This window comes from Mobula hypostoma, chromosome 6, assembly GCF_963921235.1.
Source record: "Mobula hypostoma chromosome 6, sMobHyp1.1, whole genome shotgun sequence".
In the NCBI taxonomy this organism is placed as follows: Eukaryota; Metazoa; Chordata; class Chondrichthyes; order Myliobatiformes; family Myliobatidae; genus Mobula; species Mobula hypostoma.
Window position 1 is genome coordinate 8,073,191 of NC_086102.1, and position 26,204 is coordinate 8,099,394.

General features: G+C 44.7%; 1 protein-coding gene across 1 annotated transcript in view; it reads left to right on the forward strand.

Moving 5' to 3' along the window:
- The first annotated feature begins 819 nt into the window (after positions 1-819).
- The window catches only part of c6h21orf91 (chromosome 6 C21orf91 homolog), a 36,326-nt gene continuing 10,941 nt past the window's right edge, over positions 820-26,204 (forward strand). The window contains exons 1-3 of the mRNA XM_063050253.1: positions 820-1,129; positions 11,592-11,722; positions 24,398-24,928. Coding sequence (XP_062906323.1) covers positions 11,599-11,722; positions 24,398-24,928 — 655 coding nt within the window. The 5' untranslated portion in view covers positions 820-1,129; positions 11,592-11,598. The remainder of the gene's footprint in view (positions 1,130-11,591; positions 11,723-24,397; positions 24,929-26,204) is intronic.

Genomic DNA, 26,204 nt, shown 5'->3' on the forward strand with positions numbered 1-26,204 from the left:
TGGAGTGGATAATTGACATGAATTGGATATAAAAAAAATTAAATTATTGCAGTTAAGGAAATCCCCCATGTCCTATTTTAACCCCAAGTCCCGAACTATTTCTCATCAGAAATTCCCCCACTCCACAAGGTGCAGTGGCCGATTATCGCCAGCAGGGGGCGCGAAGGGCCCCGGGTCACATAAAAAGTAAAGGGGGGGGAGTGAAATTTAGCCAAATGTTTGCTCATGTATCCAGAGATCCACCAACAAGAACCAGCGAGAGATCGGGAATAAAAGTAAATATATTGTATAATATAAACACAGTTTCCCAACTCGTCACCTTTCATTCCTTTTTTGTTCACAACATTCCTCTGCCCACCTCCTCGATAGTGTTCACCTTGGAATGCTCCAGAGTAGATGACGTAAAGGAACCAACCATAGAAATGAATAGGTGGGTAGATGTTGATTGAAGTTGTACTTTTCATTACACTGATAACCTCAGGTTATGTTGTAAAGTAGTAGAGGTATAGTGGTAGTTAGTAATAATTCATGGGATAGCTAGAGTGCGCTGGAAAGACTCGTTGCCAGTGTGTTATTCTCTTTCGTGTTATTTACACCCCTCCGTTTCAAATCCCAGGGTTGTTTGGGTGACCGCGGAGTAGCGGAAAGACGGAGGGAGAAGGGGGCACGGGCCGGAGGCGTCCGTCTGGCTGTGGGGGATACTGAGGGAGGGGGTTCCGCGGGAGAGGACACCGTGTACCTGTGGGGGGGGATACCGAGGGAGAGGATACAGTGTATCCGTGGGGGATAGTGAAGGAGGGGATACAGTGTAGCAGGACAACACGTTGAGATACAGAGAGGGAATACTGTGTGTGTGGGGGATACAGTGTGAGAAGGCATATAGGGGGTACAGAGGGGGATACAGTGTGTGGGAGCAGATATACAGTGTGAAGGAGGGGATACATTGTTTTGGGAGGAAATATCGTGGGAGAGAGGATACAGTGTGAGAGGGAATGCAGTAAGAGCTCAGGACTACAGTGGGACTCGGGAAGGATACAGTGCGTGCTGGGCTGAGGTCCAGAGCAGAGACTATTTCCCACTGTAATCGCGAAGGAGAGCATCTGGTGTGACACTCAGCTGGATTAGCAGGGTAAGTGGTATTGTATGATCCTCCTCCTGCTCTCCCCATTGGTGTACAGAGAGTTTGAAGCATGCTGGGGTCAGGACTACTGCGTGTGGCAGGGTCTAGACAGGAGAGTGACGAACATGGGATTTAATGGCTAAATCCCACACTCTCAAACTTCTATAGATGTGTGGTGGAAAGTGTGCTGACTTGCTGCATAATGGCTTGGTATAGGAACACCAATGGCTTTGAGTTGAAAATCCTACAAAAGGTAGTGGATTCGGCCCAGTACTTCTGGTAAAATCCTCCCAACCATTGAGCACGTGAATAGAAACATAGAAACATAGAAAATAGGTGCAGGAGTAGGCCATTCGGCCCTTCGAGCCTGCACCGCCATTTATTATGATCATGGCTGATCATCCAACTCAGAACCCAGCCTTCCCTCCATACCCCCTGACCCCTGTAGCCACAAGGGCCATATCTAACTTCCTTTTAAACATAGCTAATGAACTGGCCTCAACAGTTTGCTGTGGCAGAGAATTCCACAGATTCACCACTCTCTGTGTGAAGAAGTTTTTCCTAACCTCGGTCCTAAAAGGCTTCCCCTCTATCCTCAAACTGTGACCCCTCGTTCTAGACCTCCCCAACATCGGGAACAATCTTCCTGCATCTAGCCTGTCCAATCCCTTTAGGATCTTATACGTTTCAATCAGATCCCCCCTCAATCTTCTAAATTCCAACGAGTACAAGCCCAGTTCATCCAGTCTTTCTTCATATGAAAGACCTGCCATCCCAGGAATCAATCTGGTGAACCTTCTTTGTACTCCCTCTATGGCAAAGATGTCTTTCCTCAGATTAGGGGACCAAAACTGCACACAATACTCCAGGTGTGGTCTCACCAAGGCCTTGTACAACTGCAGTAGTACCTCCCTGCTCCTGTACTCGAATCCTCTCGCTATAAATGCCAGCATACCGTTCGCCTTTTTCACCGCCTGCTGTACCTGCATGCCCACTTTCAATGACTGGTGTATAATGACACCCAGGTCTCGTTGCACCTCCCCTTTTCCTAATCGGCCACCATTCAGATAATAATCTGTTTTCCTATTTTTGCCACCAAAGTGGATAACTTCACATTTATCCACATTAAATTGCATCTGCCATGAGTTTGCCCACTCACCCAACCTATCCAAGTCACCCTGCATCCTCTTAGCATCCTCCTCACTGCTAACACTGCCACCCAGCTTCGTGTCATCCGCAAACTTGGAGATGCTGCATTTAATTCCCTCATCCAAGTCATTTTAATATATATTGTAAACAACTGGGGTCCCAGCACTGAGCCTTGCGGTACCCCACTAGTCACCGCCTGCCATTCTGAAAAGGTCCCGTTTATTCCCACTCTTTGCTTCCTGTCTGCTAACCAATTCTCCACCCACACCAATACCTTACCCCCAATACCGTGTGCTTTAAGTTTGCACACTAATCTCCTATGTGGGACCTTGTCAAAAGCCTTTTGAAAATCCAAATATACCACATCCACTGGTTCTCCCCTATCCACTCTACTAGTTACATCCTCAAAAAATTCTATGAGATTCGTCAGACATGATTTTCCTTTCACAAATCCACGCTGACTTTGTCCGATCATTTCACCGCTTTCCAAATGTGCTGTTATCACATCCTTGATAACTGACTCCAGCAGTTTCCCCACCACCGACGTTAGGCTAACCGGCCTATAATTCCCCGGTTTCTCTCTCCCTCCTTTTTTAAAAAGTGGAATAGTCGCCATGGAAAAGCAGCATCCACAATCAGAGATCCTCACCACCCAGGCCACACTCTTATTACAGCTGACATCAGGTGGAAGGTACAGGAGCCTCAGGACTCGCACCATCAGATTCATGAACAGTTACTACCCCTCAACCATCAGACTCTTGAACAAAAGGGGATAACTACATTTATTTAAGGACTGTTTTATCTTGTTATTTCATGTTCATTATTTATATCTGTATTTGCACTGTTTGTTATCCATCAATCCAGTTTACAGTTACTGTTTGCTAAGTGTACCCACAGTAAAAGAATCTCAGGGTTATATATGGTGACGTATATGTGCTCTGATAATACATATTACTTTGAACATTAGTCCTGATGAAGGGTCTCAGCCTGAAATATTGACTGTTTATTCCTCTCCTTAGACCACGGATTCCCAACCTGTTTTATGCCATGGAATAATACCATTAAGCAAAGGGTCCGTGTAGCCCAGGTTGGGAACTCTTGCCTTAGATGCATCCTGACTTGCTGAGTTCCTTCAGCATTTTGTGTGTGTGTTACTCTGGATTTCCAGCATCTACAGAATTTCTTGTGATTATTTAAGGTAGAGATGTGGAGACATACAAACAAGTCCAAAACAATGCTGTTTAATTTAGCTGTATCCATGGGGTATTCATGTGCGATAATTAAACATGAACTTAAATTTGAAAGTACTGGGGATACACAACAAGGTAGCATCTGTGGTGGGAAATGGATGGTCTATGATTGGAGTGAAGACACTTCATCTGGACTCAGGCCCTGTGACCCAGTGAACCTGAATGGCCTGAAACATCAACTGTTCATGTTCCTCAATAGATGCTGCCTATTCTTCCCTCAGAGCAAAGCCTTGGAATCAGAGTCAGGTTTAATATCATATTTTGTTGTTTTGTGGCAGCAGTACAGAGCAATATATAATAATTAAATATCTATAAATTACAATAAGAAATATAATTTTAAAAAGTAGTGCAAAAATAGTGAGACAGTAATCACGGATTCAAGGTCCATTCAGACATCGGATGGCAGAGGGGAAGAAGCTGTTCCTGAAACATTGAATACGTGTCTTCAGACTCCTGTAACCCCTCGCTGATGGTAGCAATGTTTTGGGTGAGGGGGCGTCCACAATGACAGATGCCGCCTTTTGTAGAAGTCCTGGGTGCTGGAGAGGCTGGTGCCCGTGATGGAGCTGACTGAGTTTACAACTTTCTGCAGCTTTTTCTGAGCCTGTGTGGTGGCCTCTCCGTACCCAGTGGTGACGCAACCAACTACAATGCTCTCCACAGTACAAATGTGGAAATTTGTGAGAGTTTTTGGTGACATACGAAGTCTCCTCAAATTCCCAGTGAAGGGCCCTACAGGGTGGCATTTCTTTTGGACAATGAGAAGTTTTAGATTTCTGAGGTAGCGATATTAATGATGTTCAAGGATGGGATAAATTTGCTTATTACTGTCACATGTACTGAGGTACAGAGAAAGCTTTGTTTTGTATGTCAATATCGGGTTTAGTATCACTGGCAAATGCCGTGAAATTTGTTGACTTTGTGGTATCAGTACAGTGATAATAGAGGAAAAAACTGAATTACTGTAAGTATATATATGTATGTTAAATAGTTAATTTTAAAAACAGAAATTTAAAAATGTAGTGAGTAAGTGTTCATGGTTCAACATCCATTCAGACAACGGATGGCAGAGGGAAAGAAACTGTTCCTGAATCATTGAGGGTGTGTCTTCAGGCTTCTGTACCTCCTTCCTGATGGTAACAATGAGAACAGGGTATGCCCTGTATGGTAGGGGTCCTTAATGATGGATTCCACCTCCCTAAGGCACCGCTCCTCGAAGATGTCTTGGGTACCATGCCATGATGGAGCTGACTAAGTTTACAACTCTGCAGCTTATTCCCACCGCCCCCCCCCCCCCATATCAGATGATGATGCAGCCAGTTAAATGCTCTCCACAGTACATTTGCAGAAATTTCTGAGTGTTTTAGGTGACGTATCAAATCTTGAATAAACTCTTCTCGGGTTTCCAGCTGGTACAGGTATCGATGATAACCGACATTTTGATGACAAACTCCGCCATCTTCATCCAGAATGGAGATCGAGGAGTTTGTCATCTAAATGTTGGTTATAATTGAGGCCAGCTGGAGGCCTGAGAAGAGTTTATTTGTCATATACTCCAAGAAAGCACTAGATACTTTTTGTACCAAATCTTCTCAAACTCCTAATGAAATATAGACTCTTTCTTGCCTTCTTTATAGCTGCATTGGTATGTTGAGAAAACTTAGGTCCTCATAGATATTGATACCTCAGGAAATTGCTCACTCTCTCCACAATCAGCTCTTTGAATTTACTGACATTCAGTGCAAGATTGTTGCTGTGACTTAACTAGCTGGTATATCCTGCTCCTATACGCCCTCTCATCTCCTTCTGAGATTCTGCCAACAATGGTTATGCCATTAGCAAATTTATAGATGACATTCGGCTCATGCTGTCCATATAAATCATTTCATCACATCAGTACATTGCATAGTACAAAGGAAAACAATAACAGAATGCGTAATAAAGTGTTATACTTGCAGAAAAAGTGTGGTGCAGAGAGACAATGCGATGCAAAGCCTCAACGGGAGTGGAATGTGAGATCAATTGTCCATTTTATTGGTCTGGGCTCTTTTCTATAGTTTTCCAACAAAGATGCAATGAGATTCAAAGTGCATATATTGTCAAAGTATGTATGCAGTATACAAGCCTGAAATTCGTCTTCCCCATAGACAGTCACGAACAAGGAAAAACCATGGAACCAACCCATTCAAAGAAAAACGCCAAACCCCTTCTCCTTCCTACGTGCAAAAAAAATAGTACAAATAGCAACCAAAAAAAAAAACAGAAACACAGAATATAAAATACAAAATCAAAAGGCATATTTAGGTAAAGTTCAGCTTAGCGTTCATTATCTGCAGGCTGCCCTGATTCAAAAGTCACTGAAAAGTTGTCACAAAACAGAGTGACCAGAACTAGAATTAGAAACTAGAACACATCATAAACCTGAATTAAAGTCCAAATCTACAATCCATGTTGATTAAACCTTGCTCCGGCATCATCTGCTGACAGCATTGAGGGAGAGAGAGATCACTTGAACACAAGGACCTTCCCTTGGCAGCAGCGATGGAGGGAGAGAGAGAGAGACACCGCCTTCTTTGGCAGCAGTGAGCAAGAGGCTACAAGATGGTGGTGAATACTCACTCACTTTGCACAGCAGCCTCGATAATTTCAATCTTCCTCGACTCTTTAGTCAGTGAGAACAGCACGAGTTGGAGTCGATTGTGGGCTCACACCCTGACTCCCCACTTCCTGACCTCTGTGCTGCATGCTTTGGTCGCAGCCTTGTGGAACACTCTTGGAGACAGAAAAGTGCCATCAGCCCAAAATCGCATCGGCAGATTTTAGATAACAGAGTTTAACAGTAGCAGAACCACATCTGAAATAAGAAGATGTGAAAGAAATAAAAGGAATTGCTTTGTGAACAATCTTGAGGATGTCGCCTGTTCACTGGCGTCATCTTCAACCAGTGTCCTTGTCTTGTAACTGGGATTCTGTGATGGGTGGTGGTAGTGCAATCACTCAACTTGAGTAAAAAACATTGAAAGATCAAAACTGTCCTTAAGCCTGGTGGTATGTGTTTCATGTTTTTATCTGCTTGATGGGAGGGGAGAGAATGGAGTGGGTGAGGTCTTTGATTATGCTGGCTGCTTTGCCAAGGCAATGCAAATTGTTGACAGAGTCCATGGAGGGGAGACTGGTTTCTGTGATGTGCTGAACTATGTCCACAACCCCCTATGGTTTCTTGCAGTCCCAGGCAGAGCAGTTTCCATAACAAGCCATGATGCATCTGGATTGGATGCATCCAATTTAAAAATTGGTCAGGGTCAAATTGTGGGATCATAAGTGAAAAAAGGGGAATTGATCAGATCGCCTCTGATCTCTTGGTGGGTGGGTCAAATATCCATCTCGTCTATAGTTCTCATGTCTTTTGAGCACGATAAAGCAATCAACATTGGCTTTTGTTTTCTCCTCATCAATCCAGTGGAAAGATTGTTTACATCCTTTACTCATACGACTTCATTTTTATGGACAACATCCCCAGACATGAGAAATCTTCCTTAACCTGAAGGTTGTTCATCTATAATTGCTGAGCTGGTTATTATTTTGTTATAAGGTATAATTTTAAAATGAATGTTTTAATTATGTCTGGTGCCTTAGACTTTGTGGTTTGTTAACATTAGATGTGGGTTAAAGTGAAGGTTCAAACGTCTCGGCTGACTCTCCTGTACGAGGGGTATAAATAGGGCTGCTGCCTCTTGGATGAGATGTTAAGGGTAGCCCTCAAAAACACGGTGTGTTAAGAGACCAGTTCTTAGATACATGGATAAGAAAGGTTGAAAGGAATATGGGACAAAGCGTGCGCAAATGGAACTAGTTCAGTAAGTCAACTTGTTCAGCATGGATGAGGGACCTGCGTGAGTGTTGTGTTACTCCAGGATTCTACTCTGACTAAACTGGAGTAGCCCCATTTCTCACGTTGTCACTGAAGAAAGTTGCATTCAGGTTTTTCTTTGTGTCTCTGGAAACAGGACGATGGGTGGGGGGATAAAGAAGGTGGTGAGAGGGAGGAGGAAGTGTGGGAAGCATGGAAAGGTCCCATAGCTTGGCAAAGTCAAGAGAGAAAAGATGGGAAGCTCCTGTCCCATATTGTGTGCTGCCTACTTCCTAATGCACTCACAGTAGCGTACTGCAGGAGGCCAACATGAACAGCATCCCCACCATGATAAAGCAACTCCAACTCCAATGGATAGGTCACGTCATCCAGATGTTTAACTCGCGCTTCCCAAACAGATGCTTTACTCCCAGTTGAAGAAAGGTCAGTGAGCCCCTAGTGGGGAAGGGAAACGCTTCAAAGATAAAATCAGAAGCAGCCTGAAGAAATTCAACGTTATATCTAAAAATTGGGAAGATACTGCATTCAATAGGTACACCTGGAGGCAATCTGTTGAAGAGGGAGCTGCTCTACTTGAGAACAACCTCTGCTGTGCCACAGAGAACAAGTGGCATCGACAAAAGGAGAGACTGAATGACCAAGAGACCCGAGCACTAACCACAGCCACCACTTCCTCATACTCACACTGCCCCAGAATAGGTGGATCGCAAGTCAGTCTGTACAGCCACCTGAGGACCCAGCAACAGACAACCCTTAGGAGAACATCATACTTAACTCAAGTGATTGCAGTAATACTTTCTATCACAGAATCCCTAGTTATAAGATGAGACTGACTTTATTTGTCACATGTACACCAGTACTAACAGCGAAATGTGTTGTTTGCATCAGTGAGCAAGGATGTGCTGGGGGCAGCCTACAAGTATGGCCATGCTTCTGACACCAACGCAGCATGCCCACAGCTAGAATATATGTCTGTGGAACGTGGAAGGACATCAGAGCAGCCAGGGGAGACTCACAGTCACGAGGACAAGGAACAAACTTCTGACAGGCAGTGGTGGGAAATGAACCCTTTATTGCACCAGTGATAACCAATCGGACTTTAACCATGTGCGTTTCCTCCGGGTTCTGCAGTTCCCCTCCTACAGTCTGAAGACGTAACAGTTGGTAGGTTAATTGGTCTTTGTAAATTGTCCCATGATTAGGCTGGGGTTAAATTGGGGGGGGGGGGTTGCTAGGCAGTGTGGCGTGAAGGGCCAGAAGGGCCTATTCTGCTCTGTTCTTTGTAATTGCATCAATAGGTTGGGGCCAGGGTAGATCTTTATTTTGTGAGGGATGGGAAGGCACTGGGGAGAGTCCAGACAAGGGTGACTAGACTCATTCCAAGTCTGCAGGGTATGAACTGATTGAAAGAATTAAATCTTTTTAGCTTAGGTAGACGTAGAATGAGAGGAGACATGATAGAGTCTTCAAAATAATTAGGGGTATAAGTAAAGTGGATGCCAGCTGCTACTTCAAAATTAATCCATCAACGTGGACACGGGGCTAAAGGTGGAGGCCATAGGTTAAGGGGAGATTTTAGACTAACATCAGGAAGCATTTCTTTACACAGTGAGTTGTGGACATGTGGAACAAACTACATAGTTGTGAAGTTGAGTGTAGTACCTTAGAGACTTTCAAATCTAAACTCAATAGTTATTTCAACAATCTATGTGAATAGGAATTCAGCAAGCTTTGTTGGGCTGTGTGGCCTGCTCTTGTCACAAACTTTCTAATGTTCTCGGAGATGCTGACATGCAGGTATCTTGAAACTGCTCACCCTTTCTACTACGGATCCCTCAACGAGAACTTGACAGAACGTGATAGAAGTTTGGAACTCTCCTACAAATAACGATTGAGGCTGGCCTGTGATACAACCGATATTGTTATCCCTACTGTTCCCATCTGTCCAGCCCATCTCCCTTACTTTGTTTGTGTTTAATCTTCCTTCCCTCTGAGGTTCCATTACCTACAGCCCTCTATTACCTCCAAAAACCACTCTTCTTTCTCCATCTGCCTATCATTTTTCAACATCTAACTTGCCAACTCTTGCTCCAACCCTTCTGCTTAATCTGTTTTATACTGGCCTGGATCACTGTGGTCAACCACTCCATTGCCCATCAATGGTTCTGCCATGGAGAGCACGAAGTTCCTTGATGTGCCTATAACGGACGATCTAACCCGGGGTACTACGCCTTTTTAGTCGAGAAGGCTCAGCAGCATCTACACTTCCTGAGGCGAGTCTCCCTGCCCCATTCTAACTACTTTTTACAGGAGCTCCATCCAGCGGGTCCTGTCTGGCTGCATCATTGTGTGGTAAGAAGCTGCAAGACCCTACAGAGGACAGTAAAAACTGCCGAGGTCACTGGGCTCTCCCTCCCACCTGCTGGGTGTGATGTTTACCAGGAATATTGTTGAGGATCCCTACCATCCATACCACAATCCCATTGACCCACTACCATCAGGAAGGAGTTACAGGAACATCAGGACTAGGACTATCAGACTGGGGAACAGCTTCTTCTCTCGGCCTGTGAGACTAATGAATAGCCTGCCACCATCGAGGTCTCGTCACCAGGACCGCAAGCTGTTTACCCGTGCTACACACAATGTACATTTTTGAATTGTATTATATTAACTTGTGCTAATACAATACTGTGTAAGAGCCTTAGGCACATTTGAATTGAATTGACTATTTCTTGTATCCTTCATATACATAAGGAGTAAAAATCTTTACGTTACGTCTCCATCTAAATATGCAATGTGCCATTTATAGTAATTTATAATAGTATGTACAACAGGACAGTCATAGAAATACAATTGTATCGGCATGAATTAGTTCTTTGCATCAGCGCCACACATGAAGATAAATATGTGTTTCCATAGACATTAATTAACATAAATTATTCAGGAGAGGGAAACCAGAGGTCCACGAGCCAGTTCTCATCCAAGGATCAGAGGTGGAGAGGGTCAGTAACTTTAAAATCCTGGGTGTAATTATTTCAGAGGGCCTGTCTGAGGTCCGGCACGCAGATACAATTAGGAGAAAAGCACAGCGGAGTCCCTACATCTTAGGATATTGCGGAATTTCGGCTTGACATCTAACACTTCGACAAACTTCGATAGATGTGTAGTGAAGAGTACATTGACTGGCTGTATCACAACCTGGAATAGAAACACCAATGCCCTTAACGGAAAGTGGATCTGGCGCAGTCCATTGTGGGTAAAGCCCTTCGCACTGTTGAGGACATCTACGTAAAATCCCAATCCAGGAAAGCAGCATCCGTCACCCGGGGTCTCCACCACCCAGGTTATGCTCTCTTCTCGCTGCTGCCATCAGGAAGCAGGTACAGGAGCCTCAGGACTCTCACCACCAGGTTCAGGCTGAACCATCAGGCTCTTGAACTAAAGAGGATAACTTCATTCAACTTCACTTGTCTTATCGTGGGAATGTTTCCACAACTAATGGACTCACTTTCAAGGACTCTTCATTTCATGTTCTTGATAATTATTGCTTATTTATTTGTTAATATTATTATTTCTTATTTTTGTATTTGCACAGTTTGTTGTCTTCTGCACTCTGGTTGAACACCCTAGTTGGGTGGTTATTATTCAATAGATTTATTGAGTATGCCCACAAGAAAACAAATCTCAGGGTTGTATATGGTGACATTTATGTACTTTGATAAAGAAATTTACTTTGAACTTTATTTCCAAATGGCGTCCAGTTATGTTTTGAGCCTCTGTACACCAGTGCTATGTGTGATATATGTTTTGTGGATTCATGGTACTCTGGAGGAAAGTTGTTTGGTTGTATATATGTATAGTCAGATGATAATAAACTTGAACTGTTTTGTATCTTAATAATTTTTTATGCATTACATTGTACTAATGCCACAAAGTTACAAATTCCATGGCATGTCAGTGATAGTAAACTTGTTTCTAATTCTTACTAACTATTGGGGTGGATAATTCCAAATATTCACTGCTAAGAGAAGAAATTCCACTTCATCTCAGTCTTAAATGAACAATTCTTTATTCTGCAGCTGTGCCCCTCATTTTAGAGTCAACCTCTCCCTCCTGTCCTCCATTTTTCTCCCGTTCTGATTGTTTGCTCCCACTTCGTTCCGGTTCTCTGTGACTCATTGAACCTCCTTGCTGTTTCCAGACTCGCTATGAACGAGGAGCAGTTTGTTAACATTGACCTGAGCGACGATGACATCTGTGGCGTTTGTAAGCTGGAGACGGCGAAGGAGATGCTTTCATTCTGCCATGTTTGTTTCGAGCTCAGCATTGAAGGTGAGGGAGATCTCGAATGGGACAACCAGGGGAAATGGGTGGAGGAACCGTTGTATGGTAGGAGAAATGACGCACAGGTAAACCTGTCATGGTGTTGCCATTGGTTTGGCTAAAGCATTGCGCTCTAAGCAGGGCCTGTAAAAAGACTAAGGGTCTATCTAGGTTAAAGGTTGAGGATTTGTTGCCTGTAGTTGCAATGTAACTAGGAATAGAAAATCAGATTACATCACAGCTGTTCATCACTTAATGCTGTCCACTTCTCCAGGCTCTGGAATAATGCTTGTCAAACAACAGTCTGTCTTGATTTTGCAGATTACACAACAGACACCCAATCTCAATGATTTTGCAAAGGAAAACTGTTCCTGCTTCCCTAAAGTTAGCAGTTTACTTAGAAATCTTTGTCAGAATCCTGTTAATGCAGAGTTTCCAAAAGAAGTTACCATAACAAGAGAGAAGGTTCTTGGGAAACTGAAAGGTTTGAAGGTGGTTAAGTCACCTGGACCAGATGGTGTACACCCCGGAGTTTTGAAGGCGTTCTGGGCCTGTATTCACTGGGATTCAGAAGAATGAGGGGTGACCTCATTGAAACCTATTGAATGGTTAAAGGCCTTGATAGAGTGAATGCGGAGAGGATGTTTCCTATGGTGAGAGGGTCTAACACCAGAGACACAGCCTCAGAATAGAGGGGTGTCCTGTTAGAATGGAGATAAGGAGGAAATTTTTCGGTCAGAGAGTGGTGAACCTGCGGAACGCTTTGCCACAGGCAGTTATAGAGGCCAAGTCTTTATGTATATTTAAGGCAGAGTTTGAAAGATACTTGATTGCTCAAAACATGAAGGGATATAGGGAGAAGGCTAGAGATTGGGGCTGAGAGGAAAATTGAATTAACCATGATGAAATGGTGGAGCAGACTTGATGGGCAACTAGCCTAATTCTGTTCCTATGTCTTATGGTCTTTTTTTATGCCTGGAAATCCTACCATTAACCAAGGGTCTGTGGACCACAGGTTGGGTACCCCTGTTCTAAAGCAACATTTTAAATTGGGTGATAATACCTGAAACATGATCATAAAGCCTATCTTCGGAAAGGAGTCTGTGACCCAAAGGGCTTTGCTGACATACCAAGTCTCACATACCTAACAAGGTAGAGCCGCTGGCACGCCACCTTCATGATTTAAATTCCTAGGTGTCACTATCTCCAGGACCTGTCCTGGACCCATCATATAAAAGTAATTGCAAAGAAAGCACAACAGCGCCTCTACTTCCTCAGGAGTCTGCGGAAATTCTCGGTATGTCATCGAAAACCTTGACTAACTTCTATAGATGTGTGGTGGAAAGTGTATTGCCTGACTGAATCATGGCCTGTTAAGGGAACAACAATGCCTCTGAGCAGAAAATCCTGCAAAAGGTAGTGGCTTCAGCCCAGTACATCAACAGTAAAGCCATCCCAACCATTGAGCACATCTACATGAAACATTGCCATAGAGATGTGGGACATTCGAGAGACTTTGAACTTTTTTACTGTTCTTCATCAAGTTATGGTATTGTTGCACTGTTGTAACTACATGTTATAAATATGTGGTTTTTGTTAGTTTTTCAGTCTTGGTCTGTCCTGTGTTTCTGTGATATCACACCGGAGGAATATTATATCATTTCTTAATGCATGCATTACTAAATGACAATAAAAGAGGACTGCATGTCCTCATAATCTAATCTAATCTAATCCATCATCAAAGATCCTCACCACCTAGGCCATGCTCCTTGCTGTTGCCATCAGGTAGAAGGTGCTAGTGCCTCAGGACTTACACCACCAGCTTCAAGAACAACTACTACCCCTCAATCACCAGGCTCTTGAACAAAAGGGGACAACTACACACCACCTTTTTTTTTGGTGCTCCGACAACCGATGGTCTCACTTTAAAGACTCTTAATCTTGCTATTACATGCTCTCATTACTTACTGCTATTTATCTATATTTACGTTTGCACAGATTGTTGTTCATTGATCCTGTTTACAGTTACTGTTTTATAAATTTGCTAAGTATGCCTGCAGGAAAAAGAATCTCAGGGTTGTATATGGTGACATGTATATATATATTCCAATAATAAATTTTACTTTGAACTTAAACTTTGATTATTGCATCAATATGTTGTGGCCCAGGGTGGATTCTTGGAGATGTTTATACCCAAGAACCTAAAGCTTCTCACCTTTTCCATTGCTATCTCCTCAGTTGAGGAAGAGTGTGCGTTCTTCTGAGGTCCACGTTCAATTCCTTTGTGTTGCTGTCATTGAATTCAAAGGGTTAAAGAAAGATTAGCTTCATTTGTCAGATCTACATGAAAGCATCCAGTGCAATATGTCGTTTTGCGTTAAATTGTGCTGGGAACTTCCACGTGTATCGCCATGTTTCCGATGCCAGCATAGCGTGCCCACAACTTACTAACCCCAACCTATGTCTGTATGGAATGTGGGAGGAAGATGGGCCACACAGAGGAAACCCATGCAGTCCCAGGGAGAATGTACAAACTACTTGCAGATGGCAGCATCAATTGAATCCCAATACTACATCCTGTGCAGTAATAGAAGGGCTATTACTGCCGCCCTTCGAGGCTGTTATTGCAACACCACACAGTCAGTCATTGACAGACTTACTGATGACATGACTGGCCGCATCAGTTTCTGCGTGGACACTGTAATACCATCAGGGACTGGTCACTGCTTCCCTAACAATGAACCATGGGTCACCAGTGATCTAAAGGCTCTTCCCAGCCACAAGAAGAGAGCGTTTAGATCAGGAGAGAGGAAGGAATTGAAACATGCCCAGAGGGAGTTTAAGGACAAGATCAAAGTGGCAAAAGAGGAATACAGGAGAGAGCTGGAGAACTAGCTTGGGCAGAGTAGCTCAAGAGAGGTGTGGAGGGGCATGAAGAACATCAGTGACCCTATAGAAAACCCTAGCCATTCTGGACAGTGTTTCCTACCCCTCTACATGCTGCCTTGGCTGAACAGAGGAGCACTTTTAGTAATAGACTAAGCCAACTGCGCTGCTCCAAAGAGGTCATTCTTGCCCTTGGCCATTAGGCTCTGTAATGAGTCAACCTAAAGTCGGGGAAGTGATGGCCCTCTCTTGTTAGACTCTTTGCGGTAACTTTATTTTTATTCTTCTCTTCTAATATTTCTATATTTGTATACCTGTTGTGATGAAAAACCAAGTTATCAGAAGATTGATGCTAATGAGAGAGATAAGTGAGACAATGGAGCAGAATTCAGAAATGTTAATGAGAGACGAGAGAGATTAACGAAAAGAGAGACAGTTCCGAGTATTGACAGACCGATTGCTTTGAACCTGAACTGTTTGAAGTTTGATGGACAGGCGATAACCCAGCAGGGAGATAAAAGGAACAGGTTCGCTAAGGCAAGACACACCACGAGATCACGAGACCCTGGAAGTGCGGTGTGCCCCCACAAGTTGGTGAGAGTTTTGGAGATCTGGTCGCGGGACCGACCATAGACGTACAGGGTGAAAAGGTACGATCGGCGGGAACCTGGTGTGTGTGTCCACCCTTGCCTGGGTGTCGGGTTCACCGCGGAAGAACGATCGTATCCGGAAGGGAGGGGTCACAGTCGGTGACCTCAGAAGACATTAAAAGGGCTCGCGCCGAAAGCTAACTGCGAGGAACATCAAAGGTCTGTGAATCAAAATTGCATTTGCTCGCTCTCTATCTGTCTCCAATGGCACAACAGCAATTGTTGCGAACTGTACTGAGCTGAACTGAACTCTGCGTCACTTGAGACTGATCATTTTACCCCTAGACTGCGATAGAGCTTGATTGATTCCTATTATCCTAGTTCTGTGTACATGTGTGTTTTATCATTGCTAACCCGTTACATTTATATCCTTATGATTAGAGTACTGTGTTACTTATTTCTTTAATAAAACTTTCTTAGTTCCAGTAATCCAGACTCCAACTGAGTGGTCCATTTCTGTTGGTTTGGCAACCCAGTTACAGGGTACGTAACACTGTGCATTTGTAATGCTACTGTGACATTGATTTTTTTTGGGATCAATAAAGTATCCATCTATTAGTCGGTCTACCTCAGTCCTGTACACCGCCTCAGATGCCATCAGCGACAAATTCATAGATGGCGAAAAAGCTGTGCATAGCCACACAACAAACAGATTTATCCTGTATGACATCATTGAGGAGAAAAAAGGTGTTTTGTTTCTTGGAATTTTTTAAACCAATGAAAGAAACCTATTTAATGATGTGTGATTTGTACTTTGTATAAGGGTCAAATTCCTGGTTCTTTCCACAGCTGGTGTGGTCTGTCTTTCTGGTATATGAGGTTTCCAATTCTTTCAACATTTTGAATTTTCAAACAAACTCAGGTTTTCTTAGTCAACAACAGGAATCCCGTCCTCGTCACCAAACTTCTCCATAGATGGTCCCAAGCCCGGCTGTGATAGAAGGACAGCTGGGCATGAGGTCAACAACCCCATCCCGTTAAAAACACAGCTACAGAAATGCCAACAGAAGGTCCAAAGACCTCATCCCTGGGAGAGAAAGGATCTTCGCATAGAAGACGTGAAAACAGAAGTCACAGGACTGATCAAACCTTCACCCCAGGACTGAGGACCCTGGTAAACTGCTGTTGGCAGCCTATGCCCCGGTACGGGTGATGGGCAGAAGAAGAACAAGTGTTTAAGAAGAACAGGAATCGTGTATGAAATAGAAACAGAAAATGATGGAAATATTAAACAGGTCAGCTAGCATTTGTGGAAAATGAAACTGAAAGTTTGTTGACTTCAGAAGGTGGGGTGGGGCAGTGTACATGCTCCTGTTTACATCGGTAGTGTTCAGATCAAGACGAATGAGAGCCTCGAGATCCCAGGGGTGAACATTACCAATAGGCTGTCCTGGTCCAACCACAAGCAAGAAAGCACACCAGTGCCTCTGGCTAAAGAAAATCAGCATGTCCCCTTTGACACCCACCAACTTGTATCAATGCACCAGAAGAAACTTAACATCCAGATGATGCATGGCTCGGTATGGCAACTGCACAGCCCAAGATTGCAAGAAACTGCAGGAGCTGGTGGTGATTCTGAAATATTGATTGCTGAAGGCAATTTATCCAGTTTAAGGCCTGAGATAAAGATAGACTTTATTCTCCATATACGTTTACATGTATTAAGTGTTTGCTGTGGTGTGTTGGTCAGGTGACAACATGAAACAAAAGTCAACATTCAACAATTATAAAGAATTACATTAAATAAATAATAGAAAGGTAATAAAGAATGTGTTTAAAAGATGAATATTTAAGATTTAGGAAGGTTTAAGTAAGGAGTGGTGGTAGAAGCAGATACATTGGAGGCATTTAAGAAACTCTTAGATATTCATATGAAGATAGAAAACTGGAGGGCTATGTAAGAGATTGATCTAAGAGTAGGTTAGTAGATCAGCACAACATCATGGGCTGAAGGGCCTGTACTGTGCTGTAGTGTTCTATATTCCATGTGGAATAAAATGTGCATAAATAAATAGCAGCATGTATTTACAATGTAAACAGTAGTATAAAAAGTGGTTTCAGAGTCTAGCGCACTGTAGCATGTTGGATTATATATAGAGGGGGGTGGTTAGCACAATATTTTACAGTACCAGCAACCCAGGTTCAATTCCCACCACTGCCTGTAGAGTTTGTACATTCTCCCCAGAGTTTACTGATTAGTAGGTTAATTGGTTGTTGTAAATTATCCTCTGGTTAGGCTCGAATTAAATAGGTGAGTTGCAGGAGGGCACAGCTTCTGGAGCTAGAAGGGCCAATTTCGTGCTGTATCTCAATAAATAAGTAAACTGCCTGGGGGAAGAAACTTTCAAGATGGTGTGAAGTTTTTGCTTTAATAGCCCGATGGCTTTAGGAAAGGCAGTTCACTTGCTATTTCTAAGTTAGAATACCTTTCCACTAGCCTCTTGAATGTTAGAGTGCATTAGACCGTTGGTGCACTATAAACACAACACTTTGACCAGTTATCCACACTTAATGCCAGCTTTTGGCTGACACAGTTGCACTTTTGTTCCAGTGACTTGTTTCAAAGTGGAGTTTGTGCAAACAATGCATCTGGTTTTTAATAGTGGAGCCTCTTGTATCTAAATGTTGGCTAATTTTGGTTTTGTGCTTGCACTTGGCTTGAGATAGAAATGGTTCCCCAGACTTGAATTTTTTTATTCACTTGGGCTGTTTCTCTTTTACATATAGAAAATAGGTGCAGGAGTAGGCCATTCGGCCCTTCGAGCCTGCACCGCCATTTACTATGATCATGGCTGATCATCCAACTCAGAACCCTGCACCAGCCTTCCCTCCATACCCCCTGATCCCCGTAGCCACAAGGGCCATATCTAACTCCCTCTTAAATATAGCCAATGAACTGGCCTCAACTGTTTCCTGTGGCAGAGAATTCCACAGATTCACCACTCTCTGTGTGAAGAAGTTTTTCCTAATCTCGGTCCTAAAAGGCTTCCCCTTTATCCTCAGACTGTGACCCCTCGTTCTGGACTTCCCCAACATCGGGAACAATCTTCCTGCATCTAGCCTGTCCAATCCCTTTAGGATTTTATACGTTTCAATCAGATCCCCCCTCAATCTTCTAAATTCCAATGAGTACAAGCCCAGTTCATCCAGTCTTTCTTCATATGAAAGTCCTGCCATCCCAGGAATCAATCTGGTGAACCTTCTTTGTACTCCCCCTATGTCAAGGATGTCTTTCCTCAGACTAGGGGACCAAAACTGCACACAATACTCCAGGTGTGGTCTCACCAAGGCCTTGTACAACTGCAGTAGTACCTCCCTGCTCCTGTACTCTAATCCTCTTGCTATAAATGCCAGCATACCATTCGCCTTTTTCACCGCCTGCTGTACCTGCATGCCCACTTTCAATGACTGGTGTATAATGACACCCAGGTCTCGTTGCACCTCCCCTTTTCCTAATCGGCCACCATTCAGATAATAATCTGTTTTCCTATTTTTGCCACCAAAGTGGATAACTTCACATTTATCCACATTAAATTGCATCTGCCATGAATTTGCCCACTCACCCAACCTTTTGTTTACCTTCTATTTCTCCTCCTGCCCTACCCCCTCCAGATATTGGGATGGTGATTCTAAGAACTCAGAGTAATTTTTCATTGGGTTCTTCATGGTGAATTAGAATCAGTTTTATTATCACTGACATATGTCATGAAATTTGTTATTTTTGCATCAGCAGTACAGAGGATTCCTGTTAATTGGGACACATAGGGACCAGTACATTTTGGCCAAATTAAGTGGCTACCCCAATTAGCCAAAGTTTCTTGGAAATAGTGAAAAAGGTATAAAATGATAAACTGTTGTTTAACTGAGTAACAAATTATGTATCTAAATGAAATACAGAACAAATTAGAACTTCAAGGAGTATGGGAGGACTCTGCACAGCCCCTCACTGTGTTGTGGTGGCAGGATCTTAGACTTTCCCCACAGAGTCTTGTGTTAGCTGTACTAAGTTCCAGTGCATCCATCATTATATACTCTTGTAGTCTTGAGTGTCCTATTTGCCAGCATTCCCTTATGGACATCTTGTTGCACTGGGAGACCAACAAGATTTTGTTGTAGCACGGTAGCTTAGCGGCTAGTGCATCGCTCTACAGTGGCAGCAACCTGGGTTCAATTTCCATCACTTTCTATAAGGAGCTGCTAAGTTCTCCCCATGACTGCCTGTGTTTCTTCCGGGTGCTCCATTTTTCCTCCCACATTTGAAAAACGTACGGGTTAGTAGGTTTATTGGTCACATGGATGTAACTGGGTGGCGTGGCATGGGCTTGTTGGGCTGGAAGAGCTGTAACATGCTGTATCTCTAAATTAAAAATAAAGATTTGGGCAATCCAATGTGCATCCTTCACCAGAAAAGAAGAAAAAGAAAGATTAGCTTTGTTTGTCGCATGTACATCAAAACATGCAGTGAAATGCGTTGTTTGCATCAAATAAAATCATCGAGGATTGCAGTTACAGCCTGCAAATGCCACCATATTATTGACACCAATATAGCATGTCCATAACTCACTAACCCTAACCATACATCTTTGGACTGTGGGAGGAAACGGGAGCACCCAGGTGAAACCCACAAGGTCACAGGGAGAAGGTACAAGCTGCTTACCAACAACGGTAGGACTCAAACCCCAGTTGGTGATCGCTGGTGCTGATGAGTTGCTGATCTTTCAGAAGCACTGATGTTTGTCCTGGAGTGTGGTATACAGCTTCTGGGGATGAACCTTTGCATTCTTCTACCGACCCTCTTTGCAAATCACCGTCTACAAAGTGGTGGGTGACCATCTCATCCTTACCGCAGCCATCCTGAGTGTGCACTGCAAATAAAATGCTGGCTCTGAAGGATCTGATGGAAGATCCCCTCACTGCCGGTGAAGCAAGGTCCTTGTGCCAAACAGTTTGATAGTTGGCTTGGGGAACCATTCCACAGCATCAATCATGTCCTTCTCCTGTAGGACCTGCAGGATGTTCCCTGCTGACCACTGTCTAATGGACTTCATCTTCTAAAAGAATTATCCACACTGCCTGTCCTGCTTAGAAAGATCCATCAGAATAGAACATTGCATAGCAACAGGTCCAGGCCCATCCGGTGCAGCACATAGTCTGAAGCATTTCCATTCGAGAGACTCGGAGCACTTTCATGTTGGGACCTGACCCTCTCCCAGAAAACTGCCGACAAGATGTCTGAGTTACAAATTACAGTAAGCGTTGTTATAAACTGCTCCTAGGCATAGCGAGAACTGATCTCAGCAGTGACATTCCAGACAGAGATGTTCAATGCAACCATCTCTGTGGAAAAAGCTCTTCTGTTAATGCTCCCCTGTCCACACGGTTTCTGGTAGTAGGTCTTAGACAGCCTATCTCAAGTCCTTTATTTATTTTTATATTTAAAATAAAAGAACCATGTAGTGTGCTACAGTAGCATCGCAGTTAGTGCTAAGGTATTATAGCTCTGGGCATTGGGGTTTGCAGTTCAATCCCGACATCCTCTGTCAGGAATTTGTACAGTCCATTCTCCCCATGCCCACGTGAGTTCTCTTCAGGTGCTCCCAGTTTACTTTCATCCATGTGCCTATCCAGGAGTCAGCCAGTTAAACTGATGAAAGCTTAGCCCCCTCCCTCTGTTAACCCATCACTGCACTGTAGACACTTTAAACCATTTTTTATAATGCTGTTTACATTTAAATGCTGCTATTTGTTCATTTATGAACATTTTATTTTATATCTGTAATTCTAACTTTATTTTTACATAATTCTGTCTGTTCATTTCCATGGATGCTGAATTCCTCCAGCATTTTGTGTGTGTTGTATGTAATTCTTTAGTCTTGTATATAATTGTTGAATGTTGGCATTTGTTGTATGTCGTGCTAATGCACCGCAGCAAATTCCTGATACGTGTAAATATATATGATGAATAAAGTTGATCCTGTGTGTATGTGTGTTCTGTAAGAGTTTCTGTGTAATTTCTATCTCTGTACCAATGTTTCCGCATTTTGAATGCACGGAGTAGCAATCGTGCCAGATGTTTCCTGATTACGTGCTTCCCCCATGCTCGTGCTCTCCTACCCTTCTGTCACTCACTCCCCCTTTCCCCTTTCCCCTCCCCCCTTGCTCACTTCTACCTAACTCACTCTACCATCCCCACCTCACTTGTTCCCCCTTCTTGCCCCTCCCTTGCTTGCTCTCCCCTCTCCTTGGTCTCCTCACCACACTCTTTCTAACAGCCTGGTGTTCAGGCGGTGGGATTGGCCCCACACATGGTGCCTTGCACAATCAGACACCCTGAACTCTTGGTGTGTTCTGCACTGGGGTATTGGCATGCTCGGAGAATGGGGAGCTAGAAATCAAGGGGGCTGTCTCGTTGTCCGTGTGCTGGGATATCTGAACACGCATTTTTCTTCTCTCCCCATAATTTGCATTTGATGGAATGAGCCGAGAGCTAAATAAATTTGCCATTGGGCAAGACTGCACTTGTTCCATAAGCCTTTGATCGACGGACAGACACATGAGTCAGTCTCCTGCCAGACGCCCAGCTTGCAAATAAAGCCTTCTCTCCACCCTGACCTCTAATTCAGCAACTTCAGATTATCACGTTGTGGCTCATATTTAATTTTTCTAAATATTAAAAAGCATTTGCTTCTTTCAGTACTTTTCAGATGTGATTTATCTTCCAGTCCATCAGAGGAAAATTGCTCCCCATCTTTGAGCACATTTACAAGGAGCACTGCCACAAGAAATCAGCATGAATCATTAAAGAACCCCTCCCTGCCCATCCCCACCCTCACTGTCAATGCCTTGCCCTCTTCTCATTACTCCCATTGGGCAGGAGTTACAGAAGCCTTAGATCCCACACCATCTGGTTCAGGAACAATTATTACCCTACAGCCATAAAGCTCCTGAACCAGCGTGGGTGACATCACTTACCTCAATACTGAACTGGTTCCACAACCCGCAGACTCACGTTCAAGGCCTCGTTGCAAGTAATGCTCTCAGTAATTTTTCCCTTTGCCCAATTTGTCTTTATTTATTTAGTAATCCAGTGCAGAGTGGGCCCTTCCAGGCCTTTGAGCTGCATCAGCCTGGCAATCCCCAACAATCCCGATTTAACACTAACCTAATCAAGGAGCAATCTGCAATTAACTTACCCGGTATGTCTTTGAACTGTGGGAAGAAACCAGGGCACCAGGGGAAAACCCACACATTCAAATGAAGGAAGTGTGGAAACTTCTTTCCGAGGATGCTAGAATTGAACTCTGAACTCCGGCACACCGAGCTGTAATAGTGTCGCATGAACCACTGGGCTACCATAGCCCTGATTGCTGTCAAAGTTTGTTTATGTATGTTTTTTTTATAAATTGTATTGATTTTCTTGTAAGTACCTGTAAGCAAAAGAATCTCAGGGTTGTATATGGTGGCCTGTATGTACTCTGATAATAAAGCTAACTTTAACTTTGACACAGTGAGGTCGCTGTCTAACCTCACACGTCTGGTGCTGTCTGTGTGGTGTTTGTACCTTCTCTCTGTGAAGGTGTGAGTTCCCGCGGGTGCTCCACTCCCCAAAGACGTGCGGGTTGGTTTGTAAACAGGCTGCTGTAAGTTAGCCCTGGTGTGTAGGTGGAATCAATTGGTGAGAAAGGTGAGAAGTCAAAGCCCAAAGTCTGCAGGCTCGATTCCAAGATCCTGGAGTGTCGAGGCCTGTCCTGGGGTTAAAGGACTGTGTTTGGGCATTTGGGAAGGGAGGAAGGAATGGGACTTGTCGCTGTTGGGTTCTGTGAACATTGTGAGCATGCTACGTCGGCGCCAGAAAGTGTGGTGGCAGTTATGGGCTGCCCCAACACACCTTTGAGTGCGTTGGTTGTTAATACAAATGACAAATTTCACTGTCTGTTTCAACGTACAAATGATAATAAACTGGAATCTTGAATGATAAAGTGGAATGGATGTAGTATGAGGGTTCTTTCTGTACTGAGTTTCTCTCTAACTCTTTGACTTTATTTATACCTCTGCCAAAGTAACGATTGCGTTCTACACCGCTACCTCCCTCTCACCCAGCAGTACAACCACTCGTCACTCAGTTTCCTGTGCTCCTCACCCAATCACAGACCTGATTCCTGTGAGAGAGGAAGTAGAACGCATGGAGGGGGAACAAAGAAAGACAAGAACGAGAGTGGGTGGGGAGAGACAGAGGAGGAGGAGGACAATGACAGAGAGTGAATGGGGGGAGAGGCGAAGAAAGAGGAGCGCGATAAACAAAACGGAGGGAGAGAGAGGACCTTTATTCTCTCCATTCCCCCGCCACCTTTACTTTGCAATGTAAAGTATATTTTATCCCCTGGTCTTTCTTCTCCATTCTGATGAAGTTTGTATATTCTATATAAGCATTCTGTAAATAGTTTTAACAAAGTTATTCAATTTAAGAGTCATGATGAAATTTTCACTGCTGTCCAATATCACAATTGCACAGCTGATGTAGTTTCCCGGTCCCTTTATACACAGAGGGAATGTGTGAAATAAGGGAAGTATCAGCATATCCACGAGCATCTTCCCTCTGTTGCTTTTCCCTTCCTCGAACGCTCTATACCCCCCCCCCACCTTCTGTCGCGGGCTCTCCCCCCCCGCCTCCTGTCGCGGGCTCTCCCTCCCCCTGCCTCCTGTCGCGGGCTCTCCCTCCCCCTGCCTCCTGTCGCGGGCTCTCCCCCCCGCCTCCTGTCGCGGGCTCTCCCCCCCGGCTCCTGTCGCGGGCTCTCCCCCCCGGCTCCTGTCACGGGCTCTCCCCCCCGCCTCCTGTCGTGGGCTCTCCCCCCCGCCTCCTGAAGCGGGCTCTCCTCCCGCCTCCTGTCGCGGGCTCTCCCCCCCACTTCTGTTGCATGCTGTCCCTCCCCTGCCTGTGTCTGTCTCTCTCTCTCTCTCCCTCTCTCCCCCCTCTCTCCCCCCTCTCTCCCCCCTCTCTCCCCCCTCTCTCCCCCCTCTCTCCCCCCTCTCTCCCCCTCTCTCCCCCCCTTCCCCCCTCTCTCCCCCTCTCTCCCTCTCCTTGTTGCGTTCCATTTGCAGACAAACTCTTGGACAAATGTTAACTCTTCCCTGTTTTGTAACTTCTCAGGGGTGCCCAGGTCGAGCCTCCTGCACACGGAATCTGTGCGTGGCCACAGAGAGTGCTTCGAGAAGTATCACCTCATCGCCAACCAGGACCTGCCGAGGTCCAAGACATCGAAGAGCACCTACAAGGATGTGAAGGAGATACTGAGCAGGAAGATCAGTCAGATAATTCAGTACGCCCAGAACCAGCCGTCCGGTGCTGACCTGCAGCGCTGCGAGCAGACGGGGGTCACAGGCCGCGACCCACAGCCCAGCTCCCTCAGGACACACTTCCACCAGCCCAATGGGTCCCAGTTACCCCGTTACTCCCCACACTGGCTGGAGGTGGGAGCACCTGGCTACTCGGAATGCAGGCGGGGTATCTTGGAGCCGGAGGGGCAGGATTCTTTCGGTCTGGGTGCAGGCGCTGGTGGCCGTCGCAGTGGAGAAGATCTCCGGTCGACCAGGGAGCAGGGGCTGGGTGAAGAAGGCCAGAGGCCAGTGGAACGTGACAGAAAGGAGCCCAAGGGTCACCCACACTACACACAGGATGACCGTAAGTACACGACCCAATATCATGGGCTCACAGTTAAAAACAGAGTTAGAATATGGTATGGGACTAGCTTTATTTGTCACACGTATTTTGAAACATAGTGAAATCATTTGCATCAATAACCAACACAGTCTGAGGATTTGCTCGGAGCAGCACGCGGGTATTGCCATGCCTCCCTCACCCTCCATTTTTCAAGTCATGGAAAGATGGCAGCCAGTCAGCCTGCTGCAAGATCCTGTTGTGAAACTAATGAGGCGATGAACCTTCAGAAAAAGCTTTGCCAGGAGCCTGTGAATAACCCTGCTCCTTGAAATAATGGTTGTGGGATCATTGGCGTCAGTGACCACGTGTGTTTTCTCTGAGTACTCTGGTTTCTTTCCACCTCCTAAAGAAGTACAGGTTGGGGTTTGTAAGTCGTGGGCATGCTGTGTTGGTGCCAGAGGCACGGCAACACTTGCGGGCTGCCCCCAGCACATCCTTGGACTGTGATGGTTGTTGATGCAAAAGTGGCGCATTTCACTTGAGTGTTTTAATATTTCCGCGTACATGTGACAAATTACGCTAATCTTTAAACCTTGGTGAAAAATTTCTGTTGCTTGAACAAGCTGCTATAACTCTCGCTCTACCACGGTGAAAATGCAAAAACTCGGGAAAAAAAAAACGACAACTGGCAGACCTGAGGTGAATGAGGCCTCCATCCAATCACAAGCTCCCCCTCTCCACGCGTCTGATGAATCCAAAAGAACGGCAGAGACTGATACAGTTTGGCACCAGCAGCATCACAGGAGTTGCCAGTCATTGTTGAACTCAGCGTAGGGCTACCTTAGGGACTCCAGCTCTGGACCTTTTCCCTCAAGGTTTACTCCCAAAGCCTTCCACATGAGTGGGTATAGCTGCGAGGCAGCGGAAGTTTGAGATCAGTTTTTCTTTTCCTAGATGTGCTGCCAAACGTGGTAGCTGACCCCCATTTTCCCAAAACAACTGGTTTTACGGCACCAGTAACTTGCCTTTGCCCCAAGTCCTGTCAGTAGAAACAGTTCCACTGGGCTTAGTAACTAAGCCACACGTGAAGGCCAGGAGCTGGACTTGGTTGTCAGAGGCTATTTGAGGTGTTCATCATTGGGAGCATTTAATAGGTAATGGGAACTTGTTCCCATTACCACCCTGGCTATAACAACCTTAAGGAACTGAAGACCTGAAGTGAAAACAGAAAATGCTCAAAAATGCTCAGCAGGTCAGGCAGCATCTGTGGAGAGAGAAACTGCATGAACATTTCTGG